The sequence below is a fragment of the Protomyctophum parallelum genome, assembly GCF_964188405.1.
Source record: "Protomyctophum parallelum genome assembly, chromosome: 7".
Lineage (NCBI taxonomy): Eukaryota > Metazoa > Chordata > Actinopteri > Myctophiformes > Myctophidae > Protomyctophum > Protomyctophum parallelum.
Window position 1 is genome coordinate 46,570,204 of NC_139705.1, and position 21,492 is coordinate 46,591,695.

The 21,492-nt window shown below is 45.2% G+C and overlaps 1 protein-coding gene across 1 annotated transcript in view; it reads left to right on the forward strand.

Moving 5' to 3' along the window:
- Positions 1-21,144, forward strand: part of opn7b (opsin 7, group member b) — a 35,700-nt gene extending 14,556 nt beyond the window's left edge. Inside the window, exons 3-6 of the mRNA XM_083768262.1 lie at positions 1,264-1,426; positions 3,515-3,642; positions 19,222-19,556; positions 20,597-21,144. Of these exons, the coding sequence (XP_083624388.1) occupies positions 1,264-1,426; positions 3,515-3,642; positions 19,222-19,556; positions 20,597-21,124 (1,154 nt within the window). The 3' untranslated portion in view covers positions 21,125-21,144. The remainder of the gene's footprint in view (positions 1-1,263; positions 1,427-3,514; positions 3,643-19,221; positions 19,557-20,596) is intronic.
- The last annotated feature ends 348 nt before the right edge of the window (positions 21,145-21,492 follow it).

A 21,492-nucleotide genomic window follows, 5' to 3' on the forward strand; every position in this document is an offset into this window, starting at 1 on the left:
TTTGTATAGACTCATTTCCAGACAATGTCACACTGATAAGAACATGTATGCACATGCAAGTCGGGGGCAAAAGAAACCGAACGCTCATTAGATGCAAAAAGTGGTCACAGCACTGACCTAAATAAAAATGCATCCCATCGAACCTTCAGATGCCGTTTACCTCCCAGTGTGGAAAAAGAATGTTTAGGGTGGATTTACTGTAGGGTTTACTGTAATCTCTTGAAATATATACCTTGCATTTGTTCCCCAAATCCCACCTTCAGTGACAGATGATCATGGCTGCTTGATCATGCAGGTGTATCCCCTCAAACCTACTTATGCGACGCTGCGAAGGTGTTGCGCGCAGAAAACAGTCGAGAACAGCAGACCTCCAAGCTCACAGCGGCCGCATCCACAACACGATGTGAGCTTGTATGTCAGCTGTTCTCGGTGTGCAATATTGTTGGCGGGGTGAAGTATATAAATTATACTGTATATCTGTCTCACTAGTAGGGGTGTAACAATATAGTAACTGCATCGAAAAATCGCACTGAACTTCAGCACTCCCAAAAACAACAGGTTTGGGAATCTGTTGGGAATTACATGAAACCGGCACATGCACGTGCAGTCTCAATGTTGCACAACATGTAACGTGTTCACAAAAGCAGTACACAAAATGACCCAAACCTTTTTTGAAAATGATATACTTAAATTTAGATTACCAGACTTTTAATCATAACAGTATTTGGTCTGGTGCTGGGAGTCTAGTGCAACACACAGGTCCTGGCGGTACTCCTGCTGAGAGCAGGAGTGGACCTGGTGAGACGTAGGAGGGGCCTGGACAGGAGGCAACCCACAGAGCCTAGTCCCTCCACATACCAGAATTGTGCCACCCAGTCCCGGCAGATATTTTCAATATATATATATATATATATATATATATATATATATATATATTTATATATATATTGCAACTGAATGGCTGGAAAATGGAAATTAAGAGTTGACATAGTACGTGGTGCATACATAAACTTTCCTTAATGATTATATCTGGTTTCAGTATTAATTTATGATATATCTTCTCTATTTAAGGTTATTTTTGCAGTCAGTTTGTATTGGTGGTGGGGAGGGGGGCGGGGCGGGGGTCGCGAGTCATGGCCAAAGCATTTCCGGGGGTCCCCAGCCAAAAAGGTTGAGAACCCCTGTGCTAGCGAGCCTGACTGTGACAAGTCCTGCTGACGGTTTGGAAACGGCTCTCTATGTGACTGCTTTCATGTGTGGCAGGTGTGTTGTCTCTGGTGGGGAACAGTGTCCTGCTGTTTGTGGCCTATAGAAAGAAGTCCTCCCTGAAGCCAGCCGAGTACTTTGTAGTCAACCTGTCCATCAGTGACCTGGGCATGACCATCACCCTCTTCCCACTGGCCATACCGTCAGCCTATGCTCACAAGTAAGTTGTTCTCCTCTCTTACCTACTCTCCTCCTTTTTTTAATGCATTCTCCTCTCCTCTCCACCTTTCCAATTACCTCTCTTCTCCTCATGCATACAGTTGCAACTATCGATTGACTCAAGCAAAACAAAAAAGGGAAAAAAATGTTGAATCGATAGTTTGTCATATACAGTACAACGCTGTCAATAGAAAAACATGCATTGACTGGACCTGTAGAGGTCTCAGGGACTGGACCTGTAGAGGTCTCAGGGACTGGACCTGTAGAGGTCTCAGGGACTGGACCTGTAGAGGTCTCAGGGACTGGACCTGTAGAGGTCTCAGGGGAGTAACTATCCATCCGGTGGATTATTTTTCATGTTGGCCAAAAAGTGTACAGTATGTTAGACGTGAGGTGGGAGGCTCAGAGTGGTCCCACTAAGGAAAGGAGGTGGGAGGCTCAGAGTAGTCCCACTAAGTTAAGGAGGTGGGAGGCTCAGAGTGGTCCCACTAAGGAAAGGAGGTGGGAGGCTCAGAGTGGTCCCACTAAGGAAAGGAGGTGGGAGGCTCAGAGTGGTCCCACTAAGGAAAGGAGGTGGGAGGCTCAGAGTGGTCCCACTAAGGAAAGGAGGTGGGAGGCTCAGAGTGGTCCCACTAAGGAAAGGAGGTGGGAGGCTCAGAGTGGTCCCACTAAGGAAAGGAGGTGGGAGGCTCAGAGTGGTCCCACTAAGGAAAGGAGGTGGGAGGCTCAGAGTGGTCCCACTAAGGAAAGGAGGTGGGAGGCTCAGAGTGGTCCCACTAAGGAAAGGAGGTGGGAGGCTCAGAGTGGTCCCACTAAGGAAAGTAGGATTTCAACTCCATAAAACGAGAGGGTGCACATACACAAGGTCTTTCGATCCCTTTAACAGGATCTTCTAACGCTACGGACCAGAGCTAATTCACACTGACAAGGCGACATGCATGCAAGGCACCAACCTGCTCATCAGGAGAAGTCGGGGGTTATGTGTCTTGCTCAAGGACACTTTTGCCAAGGACACTTTTGTCGCATTCACACCAGGATGCTTTACTGCGATTAAAACGAATCCTGCTGCGTATTCACACCAGGATGCTTTACTGCGATTAAAACGAATCCTGCTGCGTAGTCACACCAGGATGCTTTACTGCGATTAAAACGAATCCTGCTGCGTATTGTCGGAAAAAGCGATTTGTTTAGCAGGTGTGAAGGCTCATTCGAAGTCTGATGCGGATCAAACAATCGCATTCTAGTACGCTTCGCTTCAAAGCGCACCTGACTTCGATTCACTGTAGGTGTGAATGCAACCGCATCAAACAAAGGAAATGAAACGTGAGGAGCATGAGGAGTAAACACAGTTGGAGATGGAGAGGGCATATTTTACGCAGCAAAGTAAAAATGCAAGAATGATGCAACCTCTCAAGTCTCCACCCATTCGCATCAAGTCTACCAAAGTAGAGACGAGTAGACAGGAGAGACGAAGCAGGTAACCACTATGTTACCAATGTTAAGTCTGTTACTTCAGACATTTGTCCACTTAAACCCTCAATACGTTGTAAACTTGACCTTTGGCTCGGTACTTGATCTGCTTTTTTATCCCTCTACACCAAGCCTCTTTGCCAATAACAGCCGATCTACAAGTATATCAGCTATTTTCATCTAATGACCACCCCAGAATAGGGATGTGAGGGTTCGAGTGGTTAATATGTGACATGGGTATAGGAGTGTTGAGGACACTGACCCTCACAGATCAGTGGCTCAGTCTAAAGGGAGGTAACACAGCATCCACGTCCCTGTGGGAAGATGGACATATTGATACCAACATACTTTATTTCTGAACCCTCTGAACCCTCTCTCGCTGATTGTCTGTATGCTTGATGAGTTTCAGTCAGAGTTCACAGCCCAGGGTCGTGGGATGCTTGCATGTGGGGTGGGTGGGTTGTGGGAGGGTGTGTGTGTGTGTGTGGGGGGGAAGGGTCTTGTACTATCAGGAGGAGAAGGTACTGTATACAATCCCTTTTTGTACTTTCTCAGAGTTACAAATGGATAAAGTAACATTGAGAATGTTACTGTGGATTCATTCTCTCTCTCTCTGCAGGTGGTTGTTTAACCAGACAGTGTGTCTTGGGTATGCGTTCTGTGGTGTTCTGTTTGGCCTGTGCAGTCTGACCAACCTGACTGTTCTGTCCTCTGTCTGCTGGCTCAAGGTCTGCTGCCCCAACTATGGTAAGACGCGCTCACTCACACAAACATGCACGCACACACACACACACACACACACACCTCTGCAGAGATTTAGACATGACGATATTAGTGTCTGCTAAATGCCCAAATTATACATTTAATTTTGTGTCTTTGAGAAAGGTTCTTAATAACATCAACTAACTCATAAATCCACGCAGAGGTGATCTTATTGTGTGCAGCCTCCCCAGTCCCACCAGGCAGGGGCAATTGGAAATTGGAAAAAACAAATAGCCTAAAGCCACTTCCCAATAGGAAGGGATGCAGCCACATGGAACCGCCTGTGAAGCATTGCATTAGGCACCCTCTGCTGAACCGACACCATCCATACGGTTACTAATTAGCAGGAATTTTCAAAAAACAATTATCCCGCAATTTTTTCTTCACCCAGTGTCAATTCCCTAATGTAATGCTGGGCACTACACTTCCTCATCCAACCTGGGGAGAGCAACGGACTGACTTCATGCTTCCTTCAATGCATGAGGAGGAGTCCGCTTCTTTTCACCTGGCAATGACATTTGTGATGATTTGATTTCCCCCCCCTGGCCAATCAAATCATCAGAGATGTAATTCCGGCCAATTGCTTTTGGCGTCTTCACTTTTCCGCCCTCGCTTGTTATCCTAAATATGTACTTTGCTCAGCCAATCAAATTATCGCTATGGGGTGATCAGCCAATCAAATCATCGTGTTTGTGTTCACACAAACAGAAGCTGGACATAGGAGGGGCTAGCACCCCTCAAAATAAGTACAAATTTGACAGGGCAACGTCCACTTGTAGTTGAGTAATATTTGACCAGGAGTATCTCTTTTCTGTCGGGTGGAACTGGAAATCCATCAAAAGTAGCAGATCTACAAGCTCAAAATGCTTGTGGATGCGCTGCTTTTGATGCTTTTGTGTGACGCTGTAGTGTATAGGGCGTTAATTAAGAACAATTATAAAATAAAATAAGGAATATGGAGATAAGAGGTTTCTGCCCGACAGCAACGATCTATACTTTGACTGCCAAGAGTTGATTAATATTAATTTCCACTACAGTGTTTGTGTAAAGCATGCTTTACAGGCCACAGAGGAGTTTCACAGACAGAGTTCATGGAGTTTGTCCCATGCAGAGAATTCCAGACGCTATAACCATGTGAACCCTACAGTATACAGTACATAGTTGACTGGGGTCCCCCAGGGCTCTATGGTAGGTCTGCTACTGCTTCCCTCGACACCAAATCTCTTGGCTACAAATACATCAAATCTACAAGCTTACTACATGTCATGTTGGCGTTTCCACACACACACACACACAAGTTACACGTTGAAGTCTATGGGAATTCGGAGAAAACGGGGGGGGGGGGGGGGGGGTTGGACAGATACATAATACAGACAAAGACGCATGTTGGAGCTGGTGGTAGCACCGCTCACAAAGAGTAACCACCGCCATTACACCACCAATATGTCCATATATGGAGATGGCTGATCTTCATCATCAGTATGTCCATATGGGCATTCCCCCTTTTGTTCCATATGCAGCCGACTGATTTGTTCCTCTCAAGCCAAAATTAATATAAGATTGCACAAAATCATAACTTTGACAAGCACACTGTATAATCATAGCATCGACAAGCTCGCAACACGTGTGAGAGCTTATAGATTGGCTATTTTCGCAAGAGAGAAGAATAGCAATATGGCTTAAGTGCGTTTGTCAGATGTAAGGAAAATAAGGCTATAGGCTATAGGTAAAACATGGCAACGTGTTCACTGAGAGGCTTTAGAAGAGAAGGTCACTTTTGGGAGGAGGAGGAGGAGGATCGCTCCATTCATGGAACTTCACTTGGTATTCAAGCAGCACTTAATGCAGCGCTACGAGCACCAAGTGGACCCGATTACAGGAGGAGAGAAGGTGAAGGACTCTGTCATTACTCATGATAAAGTTCCATTAGCACTTATATTGCTGCTGACGTCGGGCAGAAAGACCTTGTTGTAACTCCACATGCAGCTGTATGTAACCACTTAAACCCCCAGCATCCATATTGTTTGCTGAAAATAGCAGATGGTCTAGTAGCTCACATGTGAGCCGGCTCAGCAAATGCATCGTCAAAGACCTGCCAAAAAGATGCCTTATCAGACGAACGTCACACTGATAAGTTCTAACTGCACTCATGTGTAAAAATGCACCATATAATCCTTGGTTTCTGCAATTCAAAGCAGTTGTCCTCAAAACCACACCTCCAGTCGCTGTCACAAGAACAGGAGGAGCCCTCATTATCACACCAGCAGAGCCCGTTTGTGCACGCGCAGCTGCAGCCCATCAAGTATAATTTATGCTCTGTCCCGTGAAGGTGTCCCGCACGCAAGAGCCCGGCCTCTAAGCTCAGGCTTCTAAGCTCACAACCGTCTCATCCACAACGCGATGTGAGCTTCTATATCAGCTGCGCAATACTGTTGCACAATGAATGAAGTATAAATGTCTCCTCACTAGCCAACACACAAGAGGAGGTTGAATGGACTGAAACCAGCGCTCCCCAAAACAACAGGTTTGGAGATCTGTTGGGAATAGATTACATGAAACAGTCACCCGTGCGACTGACCAGTCTCAATATTTGTAAACAACTAATTGGTCTATACATTATTGTCAGACGACATTCAAATTTCAATAGTAGTATTATAATAGTAGTAGTATTAGTGAAGGTCAGAGGTCTCCGAGGTGATTGATTGAGTCATGATAAAGCTGCATTATGGCTCTGTACCACTTCACCCACGCAGCCATTACTGAGGTTCAACAGATAAAAGGTCACAGGGATGAAAAAGCATGGCAAGGGTGGACTCAAGGACACCATGTTATAAGAAAAATGACGGGCGAAAGCTCTTATATTTCCTTACTGTGTGTGACACTGTTAAATCGCCTGTGCCACCGTGGGCATTATCAGTTAATTAAAATATCAATTTGATCGTGCATATGCATGCTGATATCGGTTGAAGGGCAGCAGCATACAGCAGCGGGGGCAAGTAATTATTCGAGATTAGGAATACTTTCGGTTTCAGATGAAAAATTGTGAAATTTCTCTTGTGTGCGCACGCACACACACAACACAAACGACCACGTACACACACACACACACACACACGACCACCTACACACACAAGCCTTCTCGGCATCTCTCTCCCAAGGGCACTACCGGGTCAGAATTGCGAATCCGAACGGGTGAGCTGGTGTCATGTCCGAGCTGTCCTGACAGATTCGTTTAGAGATAATAGTAGCTCCCAAATGACCCCTTTACTGGAATTGAAACCGAGGCTATATGTGACGGAGGAGGAATGAAAAGATGGAAAGATGAATCAATCATGTATCTAATATATGATCTGCATAATTATTCATAGGAATTCAGGGTTGTGTTTCTGACAAGGCTATGGTTTGGTTTATAAACAGGGTGGATGTGTGTGTGTGTGTGTGTGTGTGTGTGTGTGTGTGTGTGTGTGTGTGTGTGTGTGTGTCATTCATTTTGCAAATGAATGGCTGGAAAATGGAAATGTGTGTGCATACACAGAGTGCACATAGAATACAAACTTTCCTTAATGATAATATCTGGTTTATTCATGATACATTTAGTCTATTATTAAGGTTATTTTTGCAGTCAGTTTGTATTGGGGGTGGGGAGGGGGTGCGGGGCGGGGCGGGGGTCGCGAGACATGGCCAAAGCATTTCCGAGGGTCCCCCCAAAAACGTTGAGAATTAACTCCCTGGTCTATTTTATGATTCTGTGTACAACGCAAAGTGGATCGGGGGAGAAGACCAGCTTGACGTGCTGTGTGATCATTATTAGGCTGACCTTGGATCAGATTACTGCGGCGCAAATGAAGGTGGGGGAAAGAAGTTGAGTGTGCGTGCATGCCAGGATGCCAGCTGAGTTCCAGTGACTTGGGAGAGCGTATCTAACTGTAGGTGTAATAGTGTATTAATATACACACTGTGGCACGCCCAATCATGGATTCCTTCTTCATCCAGATGATAAGTTGATAACATGCAATTTAATCATGTAATTGTCTCTAAATTGCAGGCTTAGCTACTACATTCCATTAGTAAGTGGTCTAGTGCCTCGACTCGAGTCTAGAACATGGCATACTGGGAGAAAAGCATATTTATCATATCATATTTAATCAACTGCAATTAACACGCAAGTTCAGCACATGTCACCGTAAGGTGCCGAGAATATTATCCCATTCTGAACGGGGACCCATTTTGGTGTTTAGCATCATGTTGTGCTTTAGCTATTGAAAAATAGCAGATCTACAAGCTCATAGCGCGCCACCGAGTGGCGCGCTACGAGCTTGTAGGTCTGCTATTTTTGAAAAAAACCGAAGAACGACTGACATTTTTAGAGTCTGATCTCAGGTCAGAATGGGTTAATCAGACCAGTGTGTGTCCAGTGGAAACCTCGTATGAATCTGATCTCAGGTCAGAATGGGTTATGCCCTGCAGAGCAGTTGAGATCACCCAATTTACAGCTTACTGTACAGCACTCTACACTGTCCATCTTACTGTACACCACTCTACACTGTCCAGTTTACAGCTTACTGTACACCACTCTACACTGTCCAGCTTACTGTACACCACTCTACACTGTCCAGCTTACTGTACACCACTCTACACTGTCCAGCTTACTGTACACCACTCTACACTGACTGTCCAGTTGTGGTCAAGTTACAAAAGAGCAAAGTAGCCTATGACATCATGATAATTTAAGTCAAAAAGCCTAGATAGAGCAGTGCGATTGAAATGTTTGTGGCTGTAAGAGTCAAGCTGTTCTTCGGAACATCTACATTTGGTTTTAACTGAAGAATCCTCTTTCTCTCTCTCTCTCTCTCTCTCTCTCTCTCTCTCTAAGAGATTTACCCCCCCCCCCCCCCCCCCCCCCCTTAAAAAAAGGGAGGCGAGTGGCGGCGGGATCAATGATATCACAGTCCTGATTGTTGAAAGTTAAAATGTTGGGGTGGAATTGAGGGTCATAAAACCTAATAATAAACGCACTAATAAAGTGAAATTTGACACGTAGATTCATGTGGATGGGTCTGTGAATAGCATCATTGTCCCTTTGAAGAGCTGCTGTAGATACTCCTCTAGCATCATAAAAGCTCATTTATAACGGTCCCAAATGGCCTGTCTAACGAGTACGACCTTGTATGTATGTGCGTGTTTGTCTATGGTTCATGAGTCTGCAATAAAGACATTCATTCATTCATTCATCAAGTGGTTAATGTAGGTTTTGTATTAGGAATCTAAATCTAGAAAGTAACTATAATGTTTTCAAATAACTAGCAGAGAAAAACAGTACAATATTTGCCTCTGAGATATAGTGGATTACTACAAAGTATTGAAAAACCTCATTACATTCCACTACTGCACCTTAGCATGCACGTATGTGTTGTGTGTGTATGTGTGTGTGTATGTGTGTGTATGCATGCATCCGTGCAGCGTGCCTTTATGGTTTTGTATATTGCAACCCTTCCTCGTAGACTAACAGTAATGGGTTTAATCAATATTTTGATGTCAGGCCCCTCACGACTGATTTATGGACATTACCGAGGCTTCCAAATATGAACACAAGTAGTTTACATTTGTAGCCAAGCTGTATAATAGCATTCTTAAGACGCTGGTACTTAAGCACCTCCTTGGTAAGGAATGCCTCTTCCAGACTGTGGTCAAATGTAGATGCCATCATGCCACTTCCAAAATGGTCACTTCTCTACTGTCCTCATCAACAACAACATCTGGTGTATTAGCTGTGACATCTGAGAAGGCATCATTTTCATTATTGTGCATGAACATGGCAGTTGAAACACGTGAGTGCTTTTGGCAGATGATGAAACATATGAACTTATGTCCTTAGCGAATAGGTCAACAATTATGTGCCTAGCAATGTACATTCCCTTATATACATAGCAGCCATTACCCATGACCCACCATTGTACCATGTATGAGTCCCTCAACTGGCTAACACCAAAAGCTCGAAGACACTCTCTCACTGGCTATTATTTATCTTTAAATACATAATTTGAATTACCCGGAATATCTAAAACAATATCTACGTCCCTTCAGCTCACCATACAACCTGAGGCACACAGACTAGCCTTACCTTATAGTCCCCACCAACATCAGAAAATAAGTTGGTCGACGAGCTTTTAAATTTAAAGCTCCTGTCGACTGGAACAATCTCCCTACTTCCCTTAGATCCATTAACTCATTCAATATTTTTAAAGTGTCTATTCCTTACTCATCTTCAAACACCATGCTCCTGTTTCTAAATGCCTCTGATTGTTCTGATTGTTCTCTCTGTCTCTTACAGCATGCTGCAAATTTACTATTTACTGATAAATGGTAAATGGTAAATGGTGCATTTATATAGCGCCTTTATCCAAGGCGCTTTACAGAGATTGTGCATTACATTCACCCATTCACACACACATTCATACACCGATGGCAGCGGAAACCATGCAAGGCACCAACTAGCACATCGGGAGCAATTAGGGGTTCAGTGTCTTGCTCAAGGACACTTCGACAGTAACTCTGGGGGAGCCGGGTTCGAACTGGCAACCTTACGGTTACCATCCAGGCACTCTACCCCTGAGCCACCGCCGCTCATACTGACTAAGGTGCATGTGCATGTTTGTATTCGTGTGTATTCATCAACAATGTTGTTAATGCAGGATATCACATCGCAGGTCTGTTATGGTGCTCGGCCTGTTGTTTGGCGTCTGGTGTATGTTCATCATCTTTACATCTTTGTATCATTACATGACTATATTGATTTATTGATACTATGTTGCGGGTGATTAGGTGTGGTGGGAGCGGCTAGTTTCAGGAGAGCTTTGTTAATAATAATAATAATAATACATTTTATTTATATGGCGCCTTTCAAGTCACTCAAGGTCGCCTAACAAAACAGAAAAATACAAAACAATAAAGCAAGTTTAAAAATACAGCAAGTTTAAAATGCACACAAAAGGCCTGCAGCAGACTTCTACTCAAGGTGGGAGTAGGCTTCTCTGAAAAGGTGAGTTTTGAGGTGGGATTTGAAGGTGGGGAGTGAGTCCATGTTTCGGATGTCGGGGGGAAGGCTGTTCCAGAGGCGAGGGGCAGAGCGGCTGAAAGCTCTACCCCCCATGGTGGACAAACGAGCTGGGGGAACAGTGAGGTTGGTGGAGGAGGCAGACCTGAGTGACCGGGAGGGAGTGTTGATATGGATGAGATCAGACAGGTAAGGGGGGGAGAGGTTATGGATGGCATTGAATGTGTTGAGGAGGATCTTGTAGTCTATGCGGTATTTGATGGGTAGCCAGTGGAGTTGGTGAAGAACGGGGGTGATGTGGGAGATGGCAGGGGTTTTGGTGATGATGCGGGCTGCAGCGTTCTGGACCAGTTGGATTTTATGGAGGAGTTTGTGGGGGAGACCGAAGAGAAGGGAGTTGCAGTAATCGAGGCGGGAGATGACCAGAGAAAGGACTAGGATGGCAGTGTTGTTGGGGGTGAGTGAAGGGCGGAGGCGGTTGATGTTGCGGAGGTGAAAGTAGGCTGACCGGATGGTGTTATTGATGTGGGTATGAAAAGATAGGGTGCTGTCGAGGACGACACCCAGACTCTTGACCTGGGGGGAAGGGGAAACCGAGGAGTTATCTATGGTGAGTGTAAAACTGGGCTGCTTGGTGAGTGAGGATTTGGTGCCAATGAGGGTTAACTCGGTTTTATTGCCATTTAGTTTGAGGAGGGATGAGGTGAACCAGTCTTTGATTTCGTGAAGGCAGGCGCAGAGGGAGGGTGGTGGGAGGGTGGAGGTAGGTGTGGAGGAGACATAGAGCTGGGTGTCGTCCGCGTAACAGTGGAAATTTATGTTGTGTTTGCGGAATATTGAGCCAAGTGGGAGGAGGTATATAATGAACAATATGGGGCCAAGGACAGAGCCCTGGGGAACACCAGAGGAGAGGGGAGAGGAGTGGGATCTGAAAGATTTTAGCTGAATGAACTGAGTACGGTCGGAGAGATAGGAATGGAACCAGTGTAGGGGTGTGTCGGATATGCCAATGGAGGCTAGACGGTCGAGGAGGATGGAGTGTGAGATGGTGTCAAAGGCTGCGGTCATGTCGAGAAGGATGAGAATGGATAACTGTCCAGAGTCGGCTGCTAACAGGAGGTCGTTGGTGATTTTTATTAGTGCTGTTTCTGTACTGTGTTGGGGGCGGAAACCGGACTGAAACTGTTCATAAAGGTTGTTGTTGGAGAGGTGGGCCTGTAGCTGAGTTGCAACAACCTTTTCCAGGATTTTTGCTAAAAATGGTAAGTTGGAGATGGGGCGGAGATTACTGAAATTGTTGGGGTCTAAACCAGGTTTCTTTAAAAGGGGTGTAACAGTGGAGATGGGATGGAACCAGATGTGAGAGAGGAGTGAATAATGGCTGTTATCAGAGGGAGTAAAGAGGGAAGGGAGGCTATAACGAGGGGGGATGGCAGGGGGTCAAGTTGGCAGGTCGTAGGTTTGGAAGTCCGGATGAGTTTGGATAGGTCTGAGGGAGAGGGGAGTTGGAAACAGGAGAGAGGTGCAGAGACTGGGGGATTAGGAACAGAGGGAGGAGGACAACCGGACGTGAGGGGGGCTAGTTGATGGTGAATGGTGGATATTTTGGCGTTGAAGAATGACATTATGGCGTTGCAGTGGTCTGTGGAGTAGAAGTGTGGGGGGAGGGAATCAGGGGGGCGGAGGGAGTTGTTAACCACCGAAAACAGAGCCCGGGTGTTCCCGGCACCGGCAGTAATTTTGTCTGCAAAATATTGGGTTTTGGCTGAGGAGATGGCATTTTTATAATGGAGGACGTGGGCATGATGCATTTGTTTATGAACAGTGAGGCCGGTTTTGGTGTGCAGTCGCTCAAGCTGACGGCCTTTGGCCTTCAGCTGGCGCAGGTGGGGGGAGAACCAGGGGGCAGAGTGGCGAAATGAGGTGTTCCGGGTTTTGAGGGGGGCAAGTGTATTTAGCAGGGATTGGAGGCCATCATTGTAAATATTGACTAACTGATCTGGGGTGCATGGGGGGGGGATGGTGGGGAGATTTTCAATGCCTGTTATGAGGTCGTCTGGGTTTATGTTTTTGATGTTACGGAGGGTTATGGTACGAGATTGTTTGGTTTTGGACAAGGTGAGACTGAGGTTAAATGAAATTAGTTTGTGGTCAGTGAAAGGGAGGTCGGAAGCAGAGAAATTGAGAGGAGTGATACCAGAGCAGCAAACTATGTCCAATGTATGACCTTTACAGTGTGTGGGGAAATTGATAAATTGTTTGAGACCAAAACTGTCCAGGCATGAGATGAAGTCCTTAGTGAAAGCAAGATTGTTATTGTCCAAATGAATATTTACGTCACCAAGCAAAATTATATTGGGTGAAAGTGTGCAGATATGAGTGAGAAATGTAGTGAAATCAGTAATAAAATCCTTGTTTGGTTTGGGAGGGCGGTAAATGTTGACTAGAATGGTAGGAGTGGGACCATTCAATTGAAGAGCCACAGCCTCGAATGACTGTGACACTGTTGGCATGGTAACTGTAGACACTTTCCAAGTCTCGCGATAGAAAATCGCAAGACCGCCTCCTCTTCCGGATAGACGAGACTTGCTGGTGTAAACAAAGCCAGGTGGGATACATTCATTTAATTGTGAATAATCATCCGGGGTTTGCCAGGTCTCAGAGAGACAGAGACAGTCGAGTTTGTGATCGATGAGGAGGTCCTGGAGTAGTTGTCCTTTGCCGGTGAGGGAGCGGGTGTTGAGGAGTCCAAAGTTGACGTCGGAGTGTTGGTTGGAGAAGCCAACGTCAGCCGACCTAGCTAGGCTGGCCAGCGTTCTGTGATCCACCCTCCTGTTGGTGTTTTTTGGAGGACGGCGGCGGCCGGAGGACCAGAGCGACTGAATGGCAGTGGAGTCGTCGATGTTATAACTCCGTCCGGAACCGCGGTGGATGTATCTCCGACGGGGAGGAAGGCGAGAGATGTCCGGGAAGAGGTGCAGTACAGACGGGGGAGTGGCAGGGTGGAGGAACCGGAGTTGGGTGAGCTCCGCGCTCATGTACTGGATCAATGTAGACGCTGGATGGATTAAAAGGGACAAGACTGTCCACACGAGCACAAAGCTCACAGCGAGCTTGTAGATCCACGCCATGGTCTCCACGGGCTGGTGAGCCGAGCAGCAGCAGCAGTAACCAGGTATTCCAGGTAAGGAACCCCAGCACGCTACGAGCTTGAACGGAGAAAACAATACTGGTGATACAGTATGCTTCTATGATGAGCCGGTGAGCCGAGCAGCAGCAGCAGTAACCAGGTATTCCAGGTAAGGAACCCCAGCAAGCTACGAGCTTGAACGGAGAAAACAATACTGGTGATACAGTATGCTTCTATGATGAGCCCATGGTGGAGATCAGCGATACCAAGTTCCATAGAAGTATAAGGTCTGCTGTAGGCGATGCGTGGAATCATAAAAAAGCTTTAAAAACAACCGGAGAGCAGCGGCAGCTAGTCGCGCCAGCGTTCACTCAACCGGAAGCGTTGTTGTTTGTTTTGTCTTCGATTATGTATGTATGAATGTACTTGTATTGTTCTGCATTTGCTGTATGTTGCTGGTCCCCCTCGAAAACGAGATGATAGATCTCAAGGGGATATCCTTTTCTCAATAAAGGTTCATTAAGAATATGTGATAGTGTTTCTGCAACTTGAGTGTGGTCGTGGTGCAGACAATGAGGAGGAAACGTGTTAGGGTACCCCACACACACACACACACACACACACACACACACACACACACACACACACGGCCAATTATTCTCGGCACACAATTTACAATCGCTACTATTAGGGGATTAATTAATTTCATGGCAACAGTTCCATGTGGGCCGTGAATCAGAATACCAATTTAACAGACGAATAATTTAACGAATTTTATGAACCGCAATGCAGGTTTTTATTCAAGGCTAATAAGTTGCTGCTTGGTTTAGCTCATTAAACCATCATTGTTTTTAATTTGTATAAAAGTGGTAATTTATCAGAACCCTCAGGCCCTTACCAAAGTTGTAAGTCATTTGCAGTGGTTTAAACTAAAAACTTTTACTCAATAATTGCATGTACAATTTTTAGGTACTTTTATATTCAATTTTGTTTATACATATTTAAGAGGCAAATATTGTACTTTTTACTCCACTACAATTATTCCATATTGTAGTTACTAGTAACTATAGTTACTTTGCAGATGTAAATTACTAATACAAAAAAGAACGAAAAAACATTGCATGGATGCACCTTGGACGTATCCTCAGTGATATATCCCAAGGAGGTCATTGAGGTTTCGGGTCTCGCAACATCATACCTCACTCGAGTGACCCAGCCGGGGGGATCAAGTCCCGACTTACGTCCCAGTAGTTACCCACAATCAGTCCCATTAAAAAGTTAAATTCAAAATTCAAAAGTTGACCATATATTTGTTGTCACAATTTGCGTGTGACAATATAGGGGTGCATGTATTCAATGCATGATAACTACCACTAAGCTACTAGTCTGCAATGGTCATCATACAAAAATGTGAAGTAGAGATGTACAGCTAGTCAAAGATTTTGCCCACCCATTTCGTAATTAACGCGCAAATTAAGGTGGTCTGGCTCATGGACTAATTTAGCAGGGAACCCGTCTTACTTGAGGAGCCCATGGGGTGCCTGGTTGCACCCAGGGGAATATGTGAGAGCTAACAAGGTAGTGGGGAATTGCTTTACAGTCTCAGAGTACTTGAGGTTAAGGATGGGAGGATCGATGCAGAATAATTACCATGATGCTATAGGTCGTTTTGGCTGAATCGTGGCGTCTTTAAAGGGGTAGTTCAGATCTTTTGAATTAAATACTTGCCATTAATATAGTGGTTGCAACTGTATTAATTGATTGCCCGAGTCCCGTGGTGAGAGTTCTGCTCTGGTTTTGGTCAATATTAAGTAGTTCCGGTCATTTTGTGGGGGGCTCTCTCTCTGAGGCCACGCAGTAAAGGTAAATTAATTAACAAAACTAACAAAATTTATATTGTTGACCTATTTCTAAAATATTAGCGCAACTTTAGTTCAACTTTGACCCCTCTGTCACATGGAACTATTTTTTGGGCGTAGTGATATGGACACAAAAACATAGTTCCGTGTGATAGAGGTAAAAAATGAACAAAAGTTGCACTAATATTTTAGAAATAGGTCAACAATACAATTTACGTTAGTTTTGTGGATTAATTTACTTTTAATGCGTGGCCCCCTGTTCCCCCCACAAAATGACCGGAACTACTTAATACTGACCAAAACCAGAGCAGAACTCCTACCACGGGACAAGGGCAATCAATTAATACAGTTACAACCACTATATTAATTAAGTTCAAAAAATCTGAACTACCCCTTTTAGGTACTAGGGTGACCTGAAGCAGACCTCAATCCCTCCTGAATGGCCTGTGGACCCCCACCACAAATGGACAGTCGCTCTCTTAACGCTGAGCCATGGTATGGGTCAGTGAAAAGGAAATGAGGAATGTCAGCCGATTACACGTGATGCTGATTTATGGGGGAACCCTGATGTCCTTTCTGGGCTATAATCCAATGTGACTGCTAAGCCGTGTTGGACAGTAAAGAAGTACATTCACTTAGGTACTGTACTTTGTTTTGAAGTACTTTTACTTTACTGTATTTCAATTGTATGTGTGCGCGACTCGTGCGTTGAGTTTGTTTGTTTACAATCACAGAGAGACGGGCAGCAAAGCTTGTGACTTATCTCTAATCTATAATGTTTTCAGATACATAATTTTAGCGCGATGATTAAAACGAGTATTACACTGTCTTGATCATCTTGAATGAGATTAAAAACGGAGTAGTTCTGTAATGAAAACCAGCTGTGTTGGAGGAAGTGATGGGAACAAACCAGGTGAATTAAATCAAGATATTTTTTTATTCATGCGGGACTCGACACGTCATCATGTGGCACGTTCAAAGCAAGTAATTAAAAATGTATTTGTATGGACTTTTTATATGAAAATACACAAAATCATCATGCCCACATGATGCCCGCATGCTTTAAATATCGAACCGATGATCAAACCAATGAAAGGTGTGTGTGTGTGCGTGCGTGCGACGTGCGTGCGTGCGCGTGCGTGTGCGTGCGTGTATATACATACATTCATTGGATGCAGCGCAACACAGGTTCTGTTTTTCCATTTCCTGAAAAGTAACCATTAGGACATTTCTGCCCGACAGCGACAAAATGAAAATTAACTTGGCTTTAAGCCGCTGCTACTCTGTCTTCAGACAGCTGTAATGAAACAACTGTCTGAGTGTCTGTCTGTCTGTCTGTCTGTCTTCACACAGCCTGTAAGTAATGAAACAATTCTTTCAAGTAAGTGTCACTGGGTTCCTATAGCTGATCTATGAGCTCAAAATGCATTGTGATGTGATGCGTTTTTGTAAATGTCTTGAACATGTCAGAAAATATTTAGAATTTGGGGAGAAATGTCTTACAATAATATCAATGAAGCAATGCAATGATATTAAAAAGGACATTTAGGGGATTTGCAAGGAAATTCTGAGCCTGCTGTCTGTATTGTAGTCAGTGCTTCCTAGACCTGCCTAATGTGCCAGGTGTCACATACAGTTAGCACTCGGTCTCGCTTCGCTTCTGATTGAAAAATACTTTTACGGAAGAGCGAACACATCATAAACACACCTGGATCATAAGACCAGACTCCCCTGGTTGAGAACACCCCAGTACCACCGTCCTAATACATTGTCTTGAGAGGGTCCTGAGGAATTTGAGGGACAGATAGACCAAGAAAGAGAGAGCGAAAGAGAGAATGTTTCATCTCCAAAAGACCTACTCTCCGTCCCCATCTCTGTCCATGCATAGAAGCAGCTCTGACCATGAACCAGAGCTGCTGGAAGGAGTCATGAGGACCCAGTCTTCCCAGACTCAGGTCTGTTATCCTGTGTGTTCAGAATCACATGCCTTCATGTTTCAGGTGTCACTCCATGAACACATGAAGAGTCAATCTGACCACTACTGCGAAACCTTGAGGAACAGAGAATTCTCCTCTGCGGCTTGTCAGCCAATGACTAGTCAGAAACAAGCAGACACAGATTGACCAAGATCGCACAATCAACAAAGGTTTACCAATAATTTAACCCAGCCAGGAGACATGGATACACATCGGATGACTTACAGAGGAAATAAAACCCATACCTGTAATCAGTGTGAAAAGAGTTTCAGTCGGATCGATAGTCTTAAGAGACATCAACGTATCCACACTGGAGAAAAACCCTACATCTGCAATCAGTGTCACAATGGTTTCAGTCAGTCAGGTGAATTGAAGACCCACCAGCGTGTCCACACTGGGGATAAACCTTTCCATTGTGACCATTGTGGAAAAAGTTTTACTCAGTTAGCCAATATGAAGACTCACCAGCGCATCCACACCGGAGAAAAACCCTACGGCTGTAATGAGTGCGACAAGAGTTTTAATTCCTCAACTCACCTGAAGAAACACCAACGTATCCACACTGCAGAAAGACCTTACGTCTGCAAACAGTGTGAAAAGAGTTTCAGTCAAGCAAGTCACCTGCAGACTCACCAGCGTATCCACACTAGAAACAGACATACAAAACATATGTAACTAGAAAAAGTCCCCTTCTGGGCACAGGTCTCCACCAGGAGGATAGGTGTGTGTGTGTGTGATGTTTGGCAAAATGTTTAGGAGTAATATAAACATGTTTTTTTGTTTGTTTGTTTCTTGCAACACTTTTCTTCATTTTGTTGAGGAAATGCAGAGCCAGATCACTCATAGCATCTCTGAGGATAGAATTCTGGATGAGCAGGACATGTGCAGCATTTTGTACAAAACGGGCTACTCCAAAGTTTAAAGTTTAAATAGGCCTACTTAAGATTAGACCCTCCAGAAAAAGCGGGCCAAAAATCCTTGATTATGCAGAATAAAATCCTTATGTGGGCTGAAAACCTTGATTTCGCGATGGAATATGCAGGTGTTTTAATGTGATTTTATGCTGTGAAATTGCGGGAAGTTATGAGATGTGCGGAAAGTTGCTAAATATGTAGAAAGTTTTGTAATGCATAATCTTCGAAAAATTGTGAAATGTGCATAACATGCGAAAAGTTGCTAAATATATTGAGTACAATAAATATATATATATATATTTTTTACTATTTATTTGTATAGAAATCATCAACAAAGATCTATCCATCTGTCATTTGTCCCTCCTGTTCCATTTCTCCTGCCCCGTCAGCCTCAGGTAACCACACCCAATATGTCACCGCTGCATATTGTTGCCATCTTAAAGGAGCACCCAATCTCAGCCTTCATATAAATTGGTCCTCACTAATGTTCACTATAAGATGGCACCCCCCCCCCCCCCCCCCCCCTTCTACTTTTTTCATTACGTTTTAGTTAATAACCCCGCTCCCTCCATCCCCTGTGGCTCTCCTGTAAATCCCCTCTATCCTCCACCTCTTTCCTCCTCCTCCTCAGGTAACAAGTTCTCGTACTGCCACGCCTGCTTGCTGATCGGCGGGGTGTGGTGCTACGCCCTGGTGTTCGCCACGGGCCCGCTGTCGGGCTGGGGCCAGTACCGCGACGAGCCGTACGGCACGGCCTGCTGCATCGACTGGCACGCGCCCAGCTTCAACCGGGCCGCCATGAGCTACATCATCTGCCTGTTCTTCTTCTGCTACATTGTGCCCATCACCATCATCTTCATGTCCTACACTTTCATCCTGCTGACGGTACGGGGGTCCCGGCAGGCCGTGCAGCAGCACATGTCCCCCCAGAACAAGATCAGCAACGCGCACCCGCTTATCGTGAAGGTGAGATTTGCGCAGCCATGCTCGCTTTTCACTAGCCACCGATGTTGTTTGGATCCATTACGAACTAAACTGCAGCATCTGCATTGCAGGGAAATATGAAACTGAAAAAAAGCACGGGGCAGCACACCTAAACATAACCCCAGCCCTCTCCCGAGTCGGACCAATGCTCCTTCAAACCAATGATATGTCAGACCAAAGTATTGTTCCTTGTTACTCCCACAGAACAACTTACATTTTTGTCTCTGCTACCTCCAGCTCTGCATTGCATTTCGTGTAATCATGTTTAATTTAAAAGTCATTAAGTTGCCCGATCTTTATAAGGTTAATGCTTCAGTTTATAGAGAAGAATTCCCCCTCACCCCAGTCTGATGAACCATACAGTCAGCAGCCTGGTAGAGAGCAAAAGTGTCACATTTTATTACATTGGAAGAGATAATTAAATGGGCTATATTAAAATCTGAAAAACTGAGCAAAGCAGTTTAACAAGTTCATTCACGCATCATTTGTTATTATAAGGAGTTATATAGAGAGATAAAGGGACAAGAGGAATTGTCACATTAAACATGAGTGTCCCCATTTTGGGCACATTTCCAAAATGTTGGCTAAGTGAAAACAGCAGATCTACTTTTTCAGACACAGTTTAAGTGCATGGGTAAATGTAGCAGATTTCATTAAAATAAGCTGGAGCTGCCTTACTCTAACCCCTTAAACTTCATATATCCTGACCGGGGTCCCCCACGGGTCTATAATTGGCCCCCTCCTCTTTTCCCTCTACAGTCTACACCAAGTATTTAACAAAAATAAGCCGATTTACAGTACAAGTTTGCGTCGCAAGGCAATGTATTGTGAGCATGTAACTCGTTCCGCCAAATGTTCACCTACTTTCGCACAAGCTTGTACATTTGCAACATATCAATTAGGGGGTCCTTGGCATGAAGAACTTTGAAAACTACTGTATTATATGACATAACCCAGAGTAGGGGCGTTCACGTGTATAATAATGCATTTGTTTTTCTGTATCCCCTCCCCACCCCATCTAGCTCTCCGTGGCGGTGTGCATTGGCTTCCTGATGGCGTGGAGTCCGTACGCCATCGTGGCCATGTGGGCGGCGTTCGGCAACCCGGACAACGTGCCGCCCATGGCGTTCGCGCTGGCCGCCATTTTCGCCAAGTCGTCCACCCTCTACAACCCCGTCACCTACCTGCTCTTCAAGCCCAACTTCCGCAAGTCCCTGTGCCGGGACGCCGCCAGCTGCCGCAGGACGCTGTGCGGCACCGGCGGCTCCCGCGGCAGCTCCGCCCACAAGGGAGTAGTCTGCGGTGGGGGGCAGTCCCAGCGAAGCAAGGAGGACTGTAACAACTCCTCCAGCTGTCGGCTGTCCAATGGACTGGCCGACGGCCCTTGCAGACACTGTCCCCGGTGCCCGGAGGCGAGCTCCCACGGCTCTGGAGGCGGGCTCTGCCCAGAGTACACACCCCAACGGACTGCCAGGATGCTAACGGGCTCCACACACAGCGAGGTGGCTGTGAGCCAGCTCTCTAACGAGGTGCAGAGCGACTTCCTCTAGAGACACAACGAAACTGAACGCCACCTCAGACAGTATGAAAGTATAAAAGACAACTATTGTGGGGAGAACAGAAAAGCAAAGCCACTTGTTTAACCACTTAACCCAAGATATTTATTTATTTTAATTTAAGACCTGAGGCCGATTCTATCATTCTAAATCGGTTGTTCTCAAACTTTTTCCTGCCAAGGACCATTCAAATTGATTGAAGTTTGGCCACCGACCCCCATCTGGATTCGTTTTGTGCCAGGGACCCCCAGAAGAGAAGATTTGTGTTATTCAAAAAATGTCAAGATGTCAAAACTGTTCAGAAGCAAGCTTGCAGTGAGGCCCAAAGTGATGCACTGTGAGCTTGTGGATCTGCTATTTTT